Consider the following 18,579-nt stretch of genomic DNA (forward strand, 5'->3'; position numbering starts at 1 on the left):
ATTTTCTGTTGGAAACAGGAAACACTTGATTCTCGGGAACCACAGGCAGGTGTTAAGATGAAACTAACCGTCATGGATGATGGTATGGAGCATGACACAGATAATGGCATGGATCAAGGAACTCTCCATTGTCTTGTGCCACAGGTATGGCCTGAAACATAATACTATTCTAAATTCCATCTTAAATTCATGAAGAAGTATACGTATTGTAGCAAAATATCTAAACTTTTCACAAATTGCAGAGCTCGCAGAATCCAAACTCCTTGATCGAGAAGGAATTAAACAACAATATGCCTGTTTTTAATTCCAAACAGGTAATTACACACAACAATTTTCTGACTTAAAATATTGTTACAAATGACAAAAATTATAAAATGACCAGAAATAGGGTGTGTGTGTTTTATTAAAGATGAAATATTTTAACTAAATTTTTTTTAGAGAACAAATGTCATGATTATAATTTACAAAAAATTACAATACTTACCTGTAGTATTTTTTACAGATGATGTCCAAGGATTCCATTCTCTCGGAATGTGACATCACCGGCCAACCAGCATCTACAATAAACCAGGACAAACCTAAGTCAAAGGTATTTCTCTTGAAATTTTTGTTAGAAATATATATAGAAAGTACAACAGTTGGGGCAAGTGCAAACTTAATAATCAGTTTTAGTTTAGATCAGACTCATCAAACAGCACATGGCATTTGGTGCATCTAGACTCTGACGTCACATGACATCATGTGTAAATTGCATTACCAAAACCATGTCTGAACATTTCTGACTTAATTAGAGTACATTTTTTTCCCATTTATCTGCAATATTTCCAATTAAATCAAGGCGAGTTTTTAATTATTTGCTGAACTTTTGTTGTAATTCTCACGAGAACATAGCTTTATGAAGCAATGTATTGTCGGTACATTTACTGCAGACAAGAGGCCCATGGGCCACATCGCTCACCTGAGAAGATTTGACCATTCTGTTCTTTACCAGATTTCCCCCTTGTTATACATAATGCATCCCCACCCTACCCCACTGATCATAATTTAGACATTTTGAAATCTACACTACCCCATGATCCTTCCATGGGCACATATGTTTCAGCTTTTTTGGCCCAGTGGTTCCTGAGAAGAAGATTTTTCCTATATATTTCTATATAAAACTTTGATTCCCCATTGTGGCCCCGCCCTTCTCCCGGGGGTCATTATTTGAACAATTTAGAATCTACATTATACCAGGATGCTTCCACATAAGTTTCAGCTTTTCTGGCCCAGTGGTTCTTGAGAAGAAGATTTTCAAAGATTTTTCCTATATATTTCTATAGAAAACTTTGATTCCCCATTGTGGCCCCGCCTTTCCCCTGGGGGTCATGATTTGAACAATTTAGAATCTACACTACCCCAGGATGCTTCCACATAAGTTTCAGCTTTACTGGCCCAGTGGTTCTTGAGAAGAAGATTTTCAAAGATTTTTCCTATATATTTCTATAAAAAACTTTGATTCCCCATTGTAGCCTCACCCTTCCCCCGGGGGTCATTATTTTTACAATTTAGAATCTACATTATACCCGGTTGCTTCCACATAAGTTTCAGCTTTTCTGGCCCAGTGGTCCTTGAGAAGAAGATTTTCAAAGATTTTTCCTATATATTTCTTTGTAAAACTTTGATTCCCCATTGTGGCCCCGCCCTTCCCCTGGGGGTCATGATTTGAATAATTTAGAATCTACACTACCCCAGGATGCTTCCACATAAGTTTCAGCTTTACTGGCCCAGTGGTTCTTGAGAAGAAGATTTTCAAAGATTTTTCCTATATATTTCTATGTAAAACTTTGATTCCCCATTGTGGCCCCGCCCTTCCCCCGGGGGTCATGATTTGAACAATTTAGAATCTACACTACCCCAGGATGCTTCCACATAAGTTTCAGCTTTACTGGCCCAGTGGTTCTTGAGAAGAAGATTTTCAAAGATTTTTCCTATATATTTCTATGTAAAACTTTGATTCCCCATTGTGGCCCCGCCTTTCCCCCGGGGGTCATGATTTGAACAATTTAGAATCTACACTACCCTAGGATGCTTCCACATAAGTTTCAGCTTTACTGGCCCTGTGGTTCTTGAGAAGAAGATTTTTTAATGACCCAACCCTATTTTTGTCTTTTCTTGATTATCTCCCCTTGCGAGGGGATATGTCCCTTCATTTTTACAATTTAAATTCCCCTTCACCCAAGGATACTTTGTACCAAGTTTGGTCAAAATTGGCCCAGTGGTTCTTGAGAAGAAGTCGAAAATGTGAAAAGTTTACAGACGGACGGACGGACGGACAGACGGACAGACGGACGGACGACGGACAAAATGTGATCAGAAAAGCTCACTTGAGCCTTCGGCTCAGGTGAGCTAAAAAAATACAATTGAATGAAAAAATCAAATGTACAGCAATCCAAATTTTTTTTCATCCAGGTGTGGTCATTCGAACTTGCAGTGACAAGCGTCACTTAGCGACGCTCACTTTCAGCTTTTAAGAAATAATGATTGAATTGTTTGTTACTTTTTTTGACAAAGCATTTTGTAAATATTCTTAACACAGAAACCTTGGGAAAAAAGATGATCAAAATGCCATGAATATATTGAACAAATATCGAATAATTACATATTTAGCACTGGCGTCTGAAGCAAATTGAAAGTGGGGGGCTATGTGTAAAAAAAAAATTGTACCTTCAAATAAAACCTGACAAGCAAAAAAAAAAAAGGAAATGTTCATTTCCCAAACACGAAAATCCTATTTCATGGGGGGTGGGGGTTAGGGGTTAGGTTCGAACTTCACTACCAAAAATTTTCCAATCACCACTTCTTTCCCAAATTTTAACCTATACTAAGACGTACCTGTGAAAAGTGGGGGGGGGGGCTAAACCTACGAAGATATGTTCAATGTCTATTCTTAGCATATATTTGGAAAAAAAGTTGGGGGCTAAGCCCCCCCCCCCCGGTTCCGACGCCTATGTTTAGGAAATTGTGAATGATGATGTTCTTTCTACTTTCATTATCGACAGTTACATATTAATTTCACTTTTCTATTGAATTGAAGACTTGCAAGAGAAAAGAGGCAGGGCCAGCAAATGGAGCTCAAGTTATTGGTACGTATTTCTCACTTTTCAGTAGATGTACTTAAAATAACTTTAATCCAAATCACATACTGATTTTTATCCACAGAATTTATACCTATCACGTACACCATAAAATTGAAATTTTTGTTAATGCATTTAAAAATTTTATATATATATCATTTCTATTCAGACAAATATGCATCAAAAAAATCTTGCCAAAGGAGATTGTTTGTTTGTGAAGATAGTGAAAATATTCCAAGTAAGTATATGAATGATTTAAATTATTAAAATTTATTATATTGTCTTCTGAAAACAAAAATATGTATGGACATTGTTAAATGAGATGTGAACAGGTCTGAGATAAAAGTTAATCATTTTCTAAGCCCTTTATAGTAATTCGGCTGATTTTTTTCAATCACAGATAGATTACAAACAACCACAGAAATGCTACATTTCTTACTTGGAGACTCGGGGCTCTTCACAGAATACCAAAAGTTCAGAAAGCTCTCTCGGATGCATCCCGCTGACAAAAGTTTTAAGCAGTGCTACGACTCTGTCCTGGCTCGTGTTCAAACAACAGTCTCTAAAATTCAAAATGATGCTGGCAAGAACCCCCTGCAAATGAAAGAAAAGAAGAAAGTCTGTGAACAGCTGATGTTACACTGGGGAATGTACTATTTCTAAATATTCATTTTGGTCAAAATTGTACAATTAAATGATCATATCTGACAGTTGTGTTCTGTTTACATAAAAATAATAAAAGTGAGCTGAAAATAATCAAAACAGTAATAGGCCTATATTGCACGGAGTGATGGGATATTTTCATACCAGTATCGTCATTGTCCACAATTTGGATATCAAAACGGTCTGCGTTCATTCATGCTGCTTGATACCCTGTGCACATGCTAAAATATAGTCTTCGGAGTGTATTTGCTACGATATATTGAGCCCTAAATGATTATGAAGTTGAATTTAAAGGCTAAATTTTAAACAAACAAGATGTTTTCAAAATCAGTTTAACACTTTGCAGACATCGCAGTCTCGATTTGAAACTGGGTCACCACATGGTGTTGTGAATGAAACAAAACTTCGCAATTAGGCCCCTTTTTGACCGACAAAATCATTTCGCTGCTATATAAACTTAACAAAATTCAGTTGCAAACCTTGGTTTAGTAAAATATATAAGTACCTACCCGATTATTCATCACAAATGCTGTTAAATCATCAATACAGCGAGAGCACCTGCACCTCACGTCTTTCCGTGTGAACGAGTGTTGTCAAGCGCCCTCACGACGTAGAATCCGAGTCATAAGACAATTCCATCGTGCTGATTCTTCGTAAATTCTGCCTCTTATTTGTCATAAGATGCAAATATGTGTAATTTGATAGTGAATTTTTCAATTTTTATATTTATACAAGCTTATTTTACTTCTCAGACGCATATTTTTCCGATTTTTCCTTATATGGAAAAAAGAAGGCGGAGCTTGCGTCGTTACGTCACATCTCATTATCCCTCATTAGCATATCGTTTTCAATGGGTAACCTTAACTGTACTGCGAGGGAAATAATAGTATCTTTCATCTGTATGACTGCTTTGTATGTTAATAAGGTCGCCTTTTCAGAGTCACCTTCTAAAAATCTAGAATCATAAAAGATTCATCCCACAACAAAATTTTAACCTTTCAAACCGTACATGCAGAAGAATTTTCCTTTTCAGAAAAAAATTTACTATAAAAAAACCAACAATACTTCATTATCCTACCCTGTAGTATGGTTTCTCTCTGCATTGTTATCCCTTTTCGGTGCTACATTTCGACAAAACCCAGATGAGTATGACAAATGAGCAAGAATTTTAAAAAATACTCACCTTTAAGAGGAAAATTTTAAATTTTCAACTACATTGTATCAAAGAAAGCACGTTTTATATTATTTGTAAAATACCTATGGTAGAGGCCTATAGTAGAAACATCGTACCATTTATTGATAAATTCCCCTCTAAAGCATCCACTTTGGAAACTTAAGATAATACTTTTAAAGGACAATCATACTTGACATTATATATGTAATATAATGTAGGGCTATGTCATCGTTCAGAGGTTCGAAAATAGTAATTTTTATTACAAAAATGTGACCTTAATTTGTGCGAAAAACCATGTGAGCTAAAAAAGTTTGTTTAGCTGTATTTGAAGCATTAAATAAAATAGAGACCTGGTGCTTTCATACCCCATTAAAACATTTCTCCTAAATGTTCAGGTCTTGGAGAACTGGCTTTATGAAATTGCAATCATGTTATTGATGTTTTAGGTAAACAGGTATAATTGAATACTTTCAGTGAAGAAAAATAATATGAGCGTACTTTCTAATCTAAAATAAATTAAATCATGTCCATTAATCCTCAGAAACAGTTCTATCATTTACTAGTTGCATACATGTATTTTAGATCAGAGGTTGCGCTCTGTATCAAATATCAAAAAATAGCTTTAAAAATTGGCCGTTTTGTAGCCTTTTTCAGAATATGAGGAAATTGACGCATTTCGTGACGTCATAATGCATTGACTAGCCAGAAAATGACGTCATTTTTGATAGATACGCAGTCGCCAAAGATCTAAGTGATATTTAATGCATTGTTAACTAAAACTATGCAGTTTCAGTTTTTCAGAAATTCACAGGGCCAAATAAGGCAAAAGTGAACATTGTTCTTTGAAAATGGATCACCGTTTGTTTTATGAATTTCATCTTACAGAATGTTCAGATTGTAACTGTGTTGGTGATAAAACCAGCGAGAGTGGCGTTTATGAAATAACTGTTGACGGAAACCTGACCTCTGTTTATTGTGAAATGAAAGATGGTCACACATGGATGGTAATTGGACAAGCAAATGAAATAGAATTTCTTTTATCTAACTTGATATTTTATTTTAATTGAAACAGAAAGTTTCTTATTTTAATGTCTATGATCATATGTCGTGTTATTAGATAGGCTTACATAATCAGAAAGATACATGCACTTGTATTTTTGCCTTTTCAGACCATTTTCAGAAGAACGATCGGTGATGTTCCCTTTAATGTTGGTTGGTCGAGTTATGAAACTGGATTTGGGAACAAAGAAGGCGATCACTGGATAGGTAAACCTTATTGTAATTAATATTGGGTTGTAATGTATTGCTTTTTTCATCGATTTTAACATGTTGAAGTGGTGACTATGATTAAGAAAAAAGTTGTTCTTACAACTAATTGTGTTATTTTTCCCAGAAAAAAACCAATAATTTTTTTTCATTCATTATTAAAGAAATAACACTGGTAAAAATGTACACTTATCTTAAAAACAAATATATAATGGTAATTGAAAAACATGGGAGCGATTTATGTTACATGTATAATGATATCGATATAAAAAGTGTTCGTTCGTTCATTTCATAATCAGGTTTAAAGATTATGAACCATTTCACGACTTCCGGTTGGAGCAGTTTGAGAATTGAGATGGAGGACATCGTTGGCTATTTTGGTTATGCTCAATATAGCAGATTCCTGGTGGACAGTGCCTCTGTTGATTATCAACTGACATTATCAGGATACTCTGGAACTGCTGGTTGTAAGTTACCTTTCAGGAAAATCAAGTAAAACTTTTTAACTCAAGGTCAATCGGAATTATTCCTATCGACCCTGAAAAATTATTGATTTCCTAAACTGTGTTTTTTTGCAATATGTAAGACTTAAACCAGATATTCCAACGATAAGTAATCCAAATATTCTTTACTTAAAGGAAAAATACTTTTTATTCTTATTGCTAGTGTTTTAAAGATGTAATACATGCAGGTCTTAGAAGAGGATAAACGTGTAAAACACAATGCAAACTTAGTGACAGCACATATCTTCAAACACAATGTGACAAAAAGAATTTGAACATAATCTTTCCATGTCAACGTATTGTAAACATGTCTTTAACGTTTCGAAATAAAATTGTCTTAATCTGTTAAACTGATTTTTTTATATGTAATTTATACCTACCTTATGCACCTTTCATACGAATCTAAGTGTAAGAAAAAAATTAAAAAGACGAAGTGTATGTATTCATTATGCAGTATCTTTGTATAAGCGGCGCACATGTATACAACATTACGTATATCTCACAAGAGTTTCATTTTCATTAACCAGTTGATTCCTTCAGCTACCACAACAACATGAAGTTCTCCACAAAAGATCGAGACAACGATTTATCAACAACGAAAAACTGCGCGTCAAATTACGGCAATCCATGGTGGAACCGAGACTGCTTCCGGGTCAAGTTCACTACCAACACCTTTACCAGTCTCGGCTGGTACAATTGGTTCACCGGAAATTACCAACAGCTGACGAGGATCACGATGATTATTAGAAAACCATTCGGATAATGAACCAAAAATGTGGTATTTTTTATACTGTGAATTCTCCTTATTGCGAAATGGCAAACTGTACAATTATGTCATGTAAAAATAGTAGGACATCATTGTATATATATTTTTCCTTTCTTGCTAGATTAAAATATTGAAATTGTTTATGCAGTACTTTTTTAGCTAAAGCTGACAATAAATAACTAGAAGGAATAAAGAGCAGTCAATTTAGAGGAAATTATAAGAAATCTCAATGTGATACATTTGGAGCATGAAACTTGGAGTGGAATTTCCAAAAAATAAATTTTGTTAAAGGAAAATATTACATAGAGCATTGCATCTGGTGGAAATCTATAAATCAGATCATATAGCAAATGTTCTACCACCAGGTTTCCGCCAGTACTCTTGTAGGAATTATCACAGTTCCGGGTCTTAGTTTTATTATGCATGGAAATAAAAGGTTCAATAGACCTATCAAAAACTTTTTTGTTGCAACATAATACAGTGGCTGCAACGGTATTGTTGACAAACCAATCTTGTAAAATCGTTCGTGTATCGTGCGTGATCGTTCGTGTAACATGCGAGATCGTGCGTGTATCAGATTCAATCGTTTGCTTTTTTAATCGTGCGAGATCGTGCGTTTAGAATCGTGTAAATTTCGTTCTGTAAATTTTTATCAGAATGTTATTTGTTAAATAAGCATTTATATTGTTGTTTGTTTTTTAATTTTTTTATTTAATTGCAAATAAAATGAATGAAGCACAATTTACATAAATAAATGCAGATCGAACTAATTATTACTCGTAACAAGCAATATAGTAAGTCGTACATTAAGTTCTCGTAAAATAGGGCGATCAATAATGTGATACACCGTACTTAGATCTTGAACGTTTTTTTAAATCTAATTTCATTCTTATTTACTGCTAATTTTGGTAAAGATATTTTTAAAATCGAGACATCAAAAATAGATATTCTTTTTCTTACAAATGCATAAATATTTCTCAATGCATACATAAATATCTAGTCGACGAATATACATGTACACGATATGACTTTCGGGGTTTTTGATTTTCTGTGTTTATATCTGGAGCTTACTTTTTAATATTTTTTTTAATTTCTGCACATAAAAAAAGTTAAATAATTGGCAAGTCCATTTTTAGAGATTCACAGACATTGAATCAATGGGAGCAGACGGATATAATTTGTAATTTAAGTCATCCATGCTGACATTTTTTTCAATCGTATCCCCCTTTCTGCATATCATGAAATACAATTCAATCAAATTATACGGCCCACATACATATACATCCTCTGATAGAACGGAGAATTACCTAAATAATTATTTATAATCTAAAATATAAAGTCTTACATGTATTTAGTTACAGAAATATCCATTTCCGGGTTTTCAAAAGTCTATGAAATATTAATATTGATAATTCTTTGAAATCTTAAATTAGTACTAAGCCATATTTCGTATTGAAAATATCGATTCCTAAATATTTTGAACTATTTTGAGTGAAGAATCGTGCGTTTGCGTTAGCAATCGTGAAAGATCGTGTAACGTGTAGAATCATGTGCGTGAAGGATCGTTCGTGTAACAGGTTTAATCGTGCGTTAATCGTGCAGGATCGTTCGTGTAACGTGATCGTTCGTGTAAGTTGTCAACAATAACGTTGCAGCCACTGTATTTTAACAGCGGATTATGTTACAAGTAGCATTTGAAGTTCTACAAAGCGTTTGGTGAAGGGAGAATATTTTACGAATTACTCTAGTTCTTGGTCAAAGGAGATGGGTGAACATGACGAGAGATAAGCCAATAGCGCGACAAACATAAAGGTGAAAAATTTCATCAAAATTTTCCTTAATATTTCATCTAACATTAAAGTATACTTTATGTAAAATCTCCACAACTTGCACAAATCTCATGAAAATTGAAATTATTTGCTTATGAAATATTATACACACACGAAAGAGGACAAAACGAGACATTTTTTTCACACTATAACACTATTTTTCGTTATGAGTGGGTCTTATCTCCATTTTTTAGAAAGGTAATCCTCAAAGTTTGCATAAAAACAAACATATTTTGGTTTCCAAAATTATGGAGCAATGACCAATTACACTTTAAAAATATAAGTTTAAGACATAACTTTCGTATCTTTTCCAGAAATACTTGAAGTCCCTTAAGTCAGTGGTCATATCACAAACAAGATTTAAATGCCACACATCATCAGGACTTATGTAGCGTAGTGGTTAGCGTGCTAGTCTCAATAGAGAATGCAACTCAGGATTTTTATTACCAGGGTTCGAACCCAATGGATACCACATCAATTTTTTTTTATATAAAAGAATAAATGTTAACGAAAAATTTTCCTCAAAACTTTTTGTTTCTCATGATTTCAAAAAAATCAATGATGAGAACTTTACTCTAAATACTAATTTCACAATTTGAATATGATTTTTATATATCTGAAGCTATTGGCCTTTCTGCACGCTAAGTTCACCCAACTCCTTATTCGAGCATAACCTGGTTTTTACGCTTTATAATCTACAGCATCATTAAAAAAAAACTGTGGGTATAGAATTGCGTTGCTTTTTATTGGGTCAAATATGCCGCTCAAAGACACAACCGTATTACGAAAGTGGTGTTCATATGTGGTAAGATCCAGCAATTGTTTGAATTTAGAGGTACATTTAGTAAATCTGGAATTTTCCAGAAATCCTGGGGACTGGAAATTAGAGGACTGCATGAATACAGATGAATCAGCCTGTTGTCGGTGGGGGAGGGGGGTTGTCCCCATACCAAAACAGGTTATGCAGAAATAATTTGTGTTCCTTTTTGGATACGCGTATTAACCAGTCCGAGGCTTGCAAACATGTATAGTGTACAAGCAATTAACTACATCAATAAAGATCAAACTAGTACTGATTTGCTAATAATGCCCCGTTATTGATCTCATGGTCTTATTTTCTGCGAAAGTAAGCAATGGTGAACGAAAGCTGCAGCTGCTTACTATTAGCAGCTGTACTTTATTCAATTTCAAATTATAATAATAAGCAAGATTTTAAAGATCTTTAAACATCCCATTTTGCTAGTCAATAATTCCCTTCCATTGTAAAATTTCATAAGTTTCAAGACATACAAATAGTACAACAAGCAAGTGTATGAAGTGTTCTTCTTCATTTTATTATGATAAAGATAAAGCTTATTTAAAAGAGCCGCCAAAGTACTAATTTATCCAGGCATATGGCCATAACTTGGCATTGTTCATCCAATACTTGCATTCTGTTTCATGGTAGTTCTTTGCAACCGATATAGTGGTATTCAGTATTGCCACAGAATTTTCGAATGTTTCCCAGGTTTCTGTGAAAGGTTTACCCGTATGAACAAAGGACAATATTTCCCTTCTCATAACCTCTGAAAACATTTTGTCCGACTGTTGAACTGTTATATAATCAACAATGGTCCCGAAAAACGCTAACATATCCCAAGCATGCATGGAATATCGAGCTGGAAAAGGTAGTCCAAACAGATGAATCGGAGCCGAGGGTGCTGACGTCACCACATAGCGGTAAACAGGTGATTTGAATGTTTTCGCTGCTTTCGTAGCTAAAATATCATTTGGGCACGTGACACGAATGTCGGAAACGAGGCTAGTAAACTGGTACTCCGGGGTAACGTTGTACATGGGATAAAATTCAAGTGCCCGTTTTGCGACATCCATTCCGAATGTTCCCAACTTTGAAGTTACGACGTTTTCATAATGTGACCAAGTCCAGTTGTAAAGATCATTATATGAAGGTTGGTAATCTATTTCTTGTCCAGTTGTACCTTAACATAATTTTTTAATAAATGAAAGAGAAGTAGCTCATCATTTATTTCATCGAAAAGAAAAGTAAGGTAAATTTTACTTTAAAATCTATACGCGAATTGAAAGGCAATGCTTTAGACTGTGAGTCTAAGAAAGGAACTTACATGTATTGTCAATTTGAAAATTTCTTCTTATGTTGAGTTAACGTAGATTTCATAAAGGAAATCCAAAACAATTCTAAAATTTTAGATATTCTCTTAATTTGTCCTATCAAATTAATCTTCTGCAATGTTTAACTGAATTGTATAATTCATATTTTTCCTTGTTAACAATATTACAATTTATTGCAGTTAACCTGATATGTATATAGAAAATTTTTGCAGGAATACGAGAATAAAGAAAACAGCCTAGCTCTGTTAATATCTGTGTTTTGACCTCAATATGTATTGTTTCAGTAGATTTTTCATGAAAGAGAAAAGTCTGAATAATTATGTAACTTACCAATCATAACAGGAACATCGATTGTTTTGCCCATTTCCCAAGCTTCAAATGGAGGACGAGGTATAATATAGCCTAGAAAATGAAACTAAATTTTATATAAATTTTATATATGGAGAAATATTCTTGATTCTATGGTCATCTGCCAAGACCACGAATACATTAATTTCCATTTGAGGTCTTCTGCAAAGATAACTATTTTGCGTCAATATTTTGATACGTCAAATTGATACGTATACGTCATTTCCGTCCATAATAATGACTGCTTTGTAAGAACATGGATATTTTGTCAGCTAAATAATGTTATAATCTAAATAACTTTTAATTCAGTAAATTTTGTAATATGCATTATACATGTATTACATAACAAAACAAAGTAAATTATTTTAATTTTAAAAATCGCTTACCGTCGACAATTGCCATGGCACCGTCAAATTGACCTTTGACCGGAAGATCACCCTGATCTAACATAGCCCAGAACGGATAAACGTTCCAAGGAACAGCTTTAATGACGTCATCTACCGGAAGATCATATAAACATTGTAAAGTGGAACATCCGGATCGTTCTAGAAAGATTTGATTATCCCGAGATGCATCGTCCAGAGTTTTATTTAAAATGGGTGAAGCACTCAGCATCCATGCTTTTTGGAAGAGACCACTTGAGAATGGAGAAGCTAGAAGCGCAAAAACACTTGTTCCACCTGAACTTTGGCCATAAAGCGTTACCTATTTTTAAAAAAGTGTTAAAAAAATGAACACTATACATGTATTTGCCTTTCCGTCGAAAAGTTTGATCTACCTGATATATTATGTAGAAAGTCAGTAACAAATATCTTACAAATATTTTTTTGAGATCAATATATTATAAGAAACATTTTTTTTTATCAAAATTGCTGAATTCATATCAAGTTTATGAAGACATAGTGTTATAAAATGAAATTGAGAAGTGTGTGTTTAGTTCAAGTTCACAGAATCAAACTTTTCAAAATTTAAACAATTTTCAAACAATTCGTATGAATATTTTTTATTAATGTTTTGTGGAACTATTCGCTAGCGACAAAAATATGGATAATATTTTCACCGTCATATTTGATCAAATGCTGATATTATCGTCATAATTATATCACAGTTAAACCAATGAAAGCGCGACATGTCAATCCAAAGGAAAATAAACCCATTCACTAAAACATATTAAAAAGTAAAAACAAATTCACTCATACTTTTTAAGTATTTATATTTGACTACTTTCACCCGAAATTAAAAAAAAAAACTAATGTGAATTAACTGACAAATATATGTACATACTTTATTTGGGTCTCCTCCGAAATTTTCAATGTTTGTCTTTACCCATTGGAGAGCAGCGAGTTGATCCATAAATCCATAGTTTCCAGACGTTTTGGTTTCGGAAGCAGACGACAGTATATCCAAAGCCATAAAACCAAAAGCATGCAGACGATAATTAAAACTCACGTGAACCATGTCTGTTTCCATCACGAGACTTTCGGTCGGACAATAAGTAGGCCAATTTCCATTTGCAAATTGTAAACTCCCGCCATGGATGTATACCATAACAGGAAGTTTGGCGCTTTTGGTAACTGTGGGCGTCCATACATTTATATAAAGGCAATCCTCGCTTCCTAGCGTTAGACTTTCGTTCAAGGGATTTTTCTGTGCGCAAGTATTTCCAAATTTTAATGCAGGGTAGATACCATGCCAACAGGTTCCCAACTCACTGTTAACGGGAATCGGTTGCTTCCATCGTCGATTTCCAACGGGGGGCAAGGCGTACGGAATTCCTTTAAATACAAAGCTCTTATCTTTGATTCCCTGAATTGGTCCACAGTCAGTAGAAATAACTAATGTTTGTCCCGCTCTAATCGTAGAGGTCCAAGAAAAAATGAAGATAGTAAATATTATCCAAGTGAAATATTTCATGGTATTGGCCAAGCGAAGAAACCAGAGACTGAAAACAAAAGGGGAAATAATAATGATAAATGAATGAATGAATAATCCCCAATTGATGGCATTTGTCAGGATTAGTGTCAATTTAACTAAATGGGCATCGACATACTCGTCATCAACTGTATTTCGCTATCTATCATAATATTTGATCTTGTTAATAATGGCAGCTGATGTTGGGACTTTGAACAGATTTGAGGAGAGGGAGAGAAAAAATAATAATGCGTATAATCTTATCTGGCAACAGAGAATCTTCTAGATTATAAAAAGAAATCTATTATAATATCATAAATGAATGGCATTTATTTTAATATTATAAATGAATTTGCAATTGGGGGGTGGGGGGCTTTTTTCCAAAAAAAAAAAAAAAAAAAAATTCAATTTAAGTTATTTAATTTTCAATATCCCACTCATTCACTTAAAAAAAGGTGCTAGTACATAAATATATAAATAGTGCTTTTTAAACTTTAATGGAAGTTACAAAAATCCAATATTCTCAACCGCATTCAACCGCATTCCTGTAAGACCGCTATAAAGGTTTAAGAAAGAGAACTTGTTGCTAATGATATTAATGACTTACACTTACAATTTCCTTTAATAAATAAATATTACACCGATGGAAGAAAGGTTACAAAACCGGTAAAATTTTACAAAGCGCATGTAGGTATTTGCCTGTCTCAAAATAGATAATATACATTTAGGTCAACTTTTTCTTAACTGTAATTTATTGTGCATACCTAGAGAGATAAGGCTTTAAAATAAATTGAGGGTACGAAGGTTACCTTAGATAAATATCATTTGCGTTTGACAAGAACGTGCCTTAAATATGCGAGTATAATGAATAGAGGATAAAATCTTCGTAACATGTTTCAAGAACAAGGGATTTTTACACTTTCACAGGATAATGGATATACCGTTTGTTTAATATGTACATGTATATATACATGTATATTATCAGCATGAAAAAAAAACCTTGATATGTTTCACCTTTTCATTGACATTTAATGACCTTGCTTGGAAAGACTAAATAACTGTTCTACTGAAATCATAGTGATAATCAAGCATCTAAAGAAATAAATGTTACCTGAATAGAAAGCACATTCACACCGGATGGAAGACGAAGAAGGTTATGTCATTTCAATAACGGAAAATCAATTTCCGAAATGCTCGGGCCGATTGCAATTCTTAACATTAGGACCAATGCCCTGAAGTCACTTGTTATTTTAACTGATCAAGAACATGATGAATTATTTACATTCATATTATCTAGATATCTAATACTATTCGGTAGTCTTCTAAATCTATACGCACAAGTTGCCTCTACATATAAAATGAAGAGTTCAAAATATCCTACAATAATTTTCATTGAGAATAATTTCTTCCGTATGGCAGCTTAAGGCGAGGGTTGAATTATCAAATTCCAAACGTCAGGGTCAAAAGGTCAAACATGTTGGTACCTAAAGGAAGGTCGCGTTTTACAAGGAATATATTAATTGTGAAAGATCCCTAGTTTTAACTGTAAAAAAGTTTTAACCAAGGTTAATTTTTTTGAAAAGTGGGTCAAACTCTAAGGTCAAGGTCAAAAATATTTATACCCACTAAAAGGTCTTGTCACAATTAATATCCGTGTGAAGAATGAAAGACCTAACTTCATATGTTCTAAAGTTGTGACGAAGGTTAAAATAGTGTATTTTTTGGTAAAAGTAGAACAAATTGAAGTTCAAAGTCAAAAGGTCAAATTTGATGGTATCCAAAGAAAGGTATTGCCACAAGAAATACACTTGACTGTGTTCATTTGATCATAATAAATCTTTGACGTTAAAATTGCAAAGTCAACATACAAAAAGAGCGCAGTTTAGAAATTTTGCGAAGTTTGAAATTTTGGCGAGTGTTTAATATTTTAATTGGTACTTATACATGATGAATTTAATAGTGTTTGTATAAATCTATATTTTTCTGTTTGTAAATTTTTGTCATGATACAAACAAAATTTCGAAAAAGATTTAATATCATCACTATCAAATTTGCCTGTAATATTTCAATAAAAAAAACAAATATTTTCAGTAAAGGTTTTGTCAGTTTTTTTTAATTCAAAAGGCAATATCACATATATTATGCTTTTCCTAATAAAAACTGGCTATAAAATCAAAAGTTTATATTACACTTTTAGCACCATGTTAACATATTCTGAAAATTGTTTATTGACAATATAATTTTATGATATATATAAAAATCAAAATATTGAGAAGAAAACTTTGTATAAAAATTCATTTTATTACTCACGCAACATACAATTTAAATCCCTACTAAACTCATTTTTCGAATATCCTTTACTGGGCTCTAATATTTCATAAAATTTTCAGAAAATGTGTTTCTGTCCAAATAAGTATTTTTATTATCAGCCTATAGTCACCTTGTGTCATGAAAGATCTATCAACATGATCAATTAATATGTAACTATTGATTTCGCATCTCGGTATCAATTTATAACATATTGGGCGCATTTATGGACTATATACTTGAGTTGTAGTCTCTTTAAACAAAATGTTGTAAAAATTCGCAAGGAAAAGCAGCTTAAATGGCTCTATGTAGTGCACGTGGTTGTTGTGTTTTCAACCAATCCATACAGAGCGGAAAACAATAACATAAAATTCAATTCTGCACTAAAATATTGCTGACATATATATCTGTACTGTGCATAATTGCCTATCGAGTTTATCAGGCATGGCGAAAATGCAAAACATAAAATTTTATTAGTAAAGGGCAAGACTAGCATTATGCATACTTGCGTTCCAGATGTGTTAAGAACCTTGGAAAAATTATAGTTAAAATTTTTAAAGGTGTGTGTTCGTTGACCATTTGAACACGTACAGCTGTAGATAAAAAGATATGTAGATATATCTTACCGGACTAACTACGTTTGGAAATTATAGAAATTATACAATTTTGAATACCTTCATGAAGTTTAGAAAACATATAATTTAATTTTGGTTGTATTATGTAGTTGTATCTTTTTAACAACGTTTAGAGGACTTAAACAAAAATGAAGAAATTATAGAATTTTCAATACCTTCATGAATTTCAGAAATCAAATGTCGTTTACTGATTTTTATTTGAAAATTAAAACAATCACAAGACAATGTATAATGCTATGTGGTGTTCTCATCTTTATTTTCAAATGAAAATCTGTAAACAGCACGACTAAAGTCACAGTCACCAAGTGATATCCGTAAATAAAAAAGAAAAGCAAATGATTCCGTGCTCCACCTTCGTGAGTATATAGATCGTTTTAGCAATCAGTACTACACACCAATAAGAGGAATATCAGCGATATTTTTAAATGTTCTGAATTTGCCAATTTGCAAATTTATAATTTTGCCGGCAAATGGTTATATGTATAACTTGAACTTGGTCTGAAAGTCTGTGATGTATCATAACTTCATAATAGTCGCGAAGAACGGAGTTGATCTTGCGTTGAAGCGTTGCAGATTCGATTCCCACTGTAGGGCGTGGGGAACGGTCTCAGGCGCAGATCCAGGATTTTTTTTCTAATGGGGGAGAGGGGGATGGGGTCCAATCCAGTTAAAAAAAAATTCAACCCAGAAATTTGTCGACAAGCAAATAAAAAAACCCCCACAAAACAAGATCTCGCCATAACGTGAAAACTCTATTTCGTGGGGCGTTGGAGGGTAGTCGTTAACTTCCAAATTTTCTTCATATGTATTAGGGCTGTCACGGTTCCAAAATTTTTCGGGTCGGGTCGGTTCTGATTTTTTTAGGTTCGGTTTCGGGTTTTTCGGTTCGGGTAGGTAATGGAAGAAAAGCTCATGATTTGTATTATTTTCAACAACAAAAAGAACATTTTCATATAATCTTAGAAATAGCAACATTATAACTTGCTTAAAGTAGCCTCCTGACTAGACAACAATTGTACCAAATTATTTAAATCACCTTATAATGACAACGTACTAACAAATGTCTCCTTTTTGACGCCATTTTTATAGCAAAATCTACTCTATTATACAAATCGGAACCGAACCAAATTCCGGAAAAACGGAACCGTACCCGACCTGAATTAATTGTTCCGCGGTGGCGGGTCATTTCGGGTACCCGTGACAGCCCTAATATGTATTCATACCTATGACCTTTCATGCCAACTTGACATATCCAAGTTTTTGAAGGGGTGGGTGATGGTTTTTGGGGGGGGGGCAAACTTTTTATTTAAAAAATTTAGTAAAAATTGCAGGGGGACCCTAATCACTCTCCCCCTCTAGATCCGCGCATGGGTCTTTCGGAAGAGACCCTATATACCGATCGAGATCCAAGTCGCGGCAGGTTGCAAGCAAATCGAAATTTATTTATCAATTGACTGTGCTTTTCATTACGTAAAAAAGTATAAATAGAAATTGGGCAGAATGTTCGCGACAATTTTTTTAATCAGCATTATCGCTTATACAGAGCAGGCTGCTCTGAATCTTGCATATAAAATACACATCAGGTCTATTTATTCTTTCACCTAAGAACATCTTACAGTTTTAAACAATTTTTTCTGAAGAATACATGTTTAGGTAACGGAAATGAAAAAAAATAACGAAATTCATGTATGTAAAGAAAATCTATCAACGAAGATCCACCCAATAAAAGATGGAGTTGATTATTTAAGATGGTTGTGTCTTAATCATATTAGTCGTGCTGAGTAGTACCAGAGCTGTGATTTTCTTTTTTATTGATAATACAAAAGATAATGAAATAGATTGAAAAAAAAACCCAGAAGAGCTAGAAAACGTGAATAGAAATAACTATTTATTTAACAAAATTTGTAAAATTACATTTAATAAAATGACAT

General features: G+C 33.5%; 3 protein-coding genes across 3 annotated transcripts; 2 read left to right on the forward strand and 1 right to left on the reverse strand.

Moving 5' to 3' along the window:
* The first annotated feature begins 257 nt into the window (after positions 1-257).
* Positions 258-3,887, forward strand: LOC134273584 (uncharacterized). Its single transcript, XM_062755776.1, has 5 exons — positions 258-314; positions 503-589; positions 3,077-3,125; positions 3,286-3,354; positions 3,517-3,887. Exons 1-5 carry the CDS (start codon positions 291-293, stop codon positions 3,777-3,779), a joined length of 492 nt encoding a protein of 163 aa, XP_062611760.1. The 5' UTR covers positions 258-290; the 3' UTR covers positions 3,780-3,887.
* A 1,914-nt stretch (positions 3,888-5,801) lies between these two features.
* Positions 5,802-7,503, forward strand: LOC134273576 (fibrinogen-like protein A). Its single transcript, XM_062755769.1, has 4 exons — positions 5,802-5,957; positions 6,123-6,219; positions 6,519-6,686; positions 7,250-7,503. Exons 1-4 carry the CDS (start codon positions 5,802-5,804, stop codon positions 7,483-7,485), a joined length of 657 nt encoding a protein of 218 aa, XP_062611753.1. The 3' UTR covers positions 7,486-7,503.
* A 3,127-nt stretch (positions 7,504-10,630) lies between these two features.
* On the reverse strand, positions 10,631-14,914 carry LOC134273585 (para-nitrobenzyl esterase-like). The gene is made up of 5 exons (XM_062755778.1): positions 14,818-14,914; positions 13,080-13,737; positions 12,182-12,500; positions 11,778-11,849; positions 10,631-11,296 (listed from the first exon to the last, which is right to left on the reverse strand). The coding sequence occupies exons 1-5, from the start codon at positions 14,832-14,834 to the stop codon at positions 10,695-10,697; spliced, it is 1,668 nt and encodes a 555-aa protein (XP_062611762.1). The 5' UTR covers positions 14,835-14,914; the 3' UTR covers positions 10,631-10,694.
* Between the last annotated feature and the right edge of the window lie 3,665 nt (positions 14,915-18,579).

The sequence above is a fragment of the Saccostrea cucullata genome, unplaced genomic scaffold (assembly GCF_032062105.1).
Source record: "Saccostrea cucullata isolate Sc308-1 unplaced genomic scaffold, CSIRO_AGI_Scuc_v1 ctg981, whole genome shotgun sequence".
NCBI lineage: Eukaryota > Metazoa > Mollusca > Bivalvia > Ostreida > Ostreidae > Saccostrea > Saccostrea cuccullata.

Coding starts and splice junctions, on each gene's coding strand:
- LOC134273585 (XM_062755778.1), bottom strand. Junction 12,501..13,079: donor TCGGAGGAGACCCAAATAAA/GTATGTACATAT, acceptor TTTTAAAAATAG/GTAACGCTTTATGGCCAAAG. Junction 11,297..11,777: donor CGATGTTCCTGTTATGATTG/GTAAGTTACATA, acceptor AATTATGTTAAG/GTACAACTGGACAAGAAATA.
- LOC134273584 (XM_062755776.1), top strand. CDS start 291: ATGCCTGTTTTTAATTCCAAACAG. Junction 315..502: donor CTGTTTTTAATTCCAAACAG/GTAATTACACAC, acceptor TATTTTTTACAG/ATGATGTCCAAGGATTCCAT. Junction 590..3,076: donor AGGACAAACCTAAGTCAAAG/GTATTTCTCTTG, acceptor ATTGAATTGAAG/ACTTGCAAGAGAAAAGAGGC.
- LOC134273576 (XM_062755769.1), top strand. CDS start 5,802: ATGGATCACCGTTTGTTTTATGAATTTCATCTTACAGAATGTTCAGAT. Junction 5,958..6,122: donor AAGATGGTCACACATGGATG/GTAATTGGACAA, acceptor TTGCCTTTTCAG/ACCATTTTCAGAAGAACGAT. Junction 6,687..7,249: donor ATACTCTGGAACTGCTGGTT/GTAAGTTACCTT, acceptor TTCATTAACCAG/TTGATTCCTTCAGCTACCAC.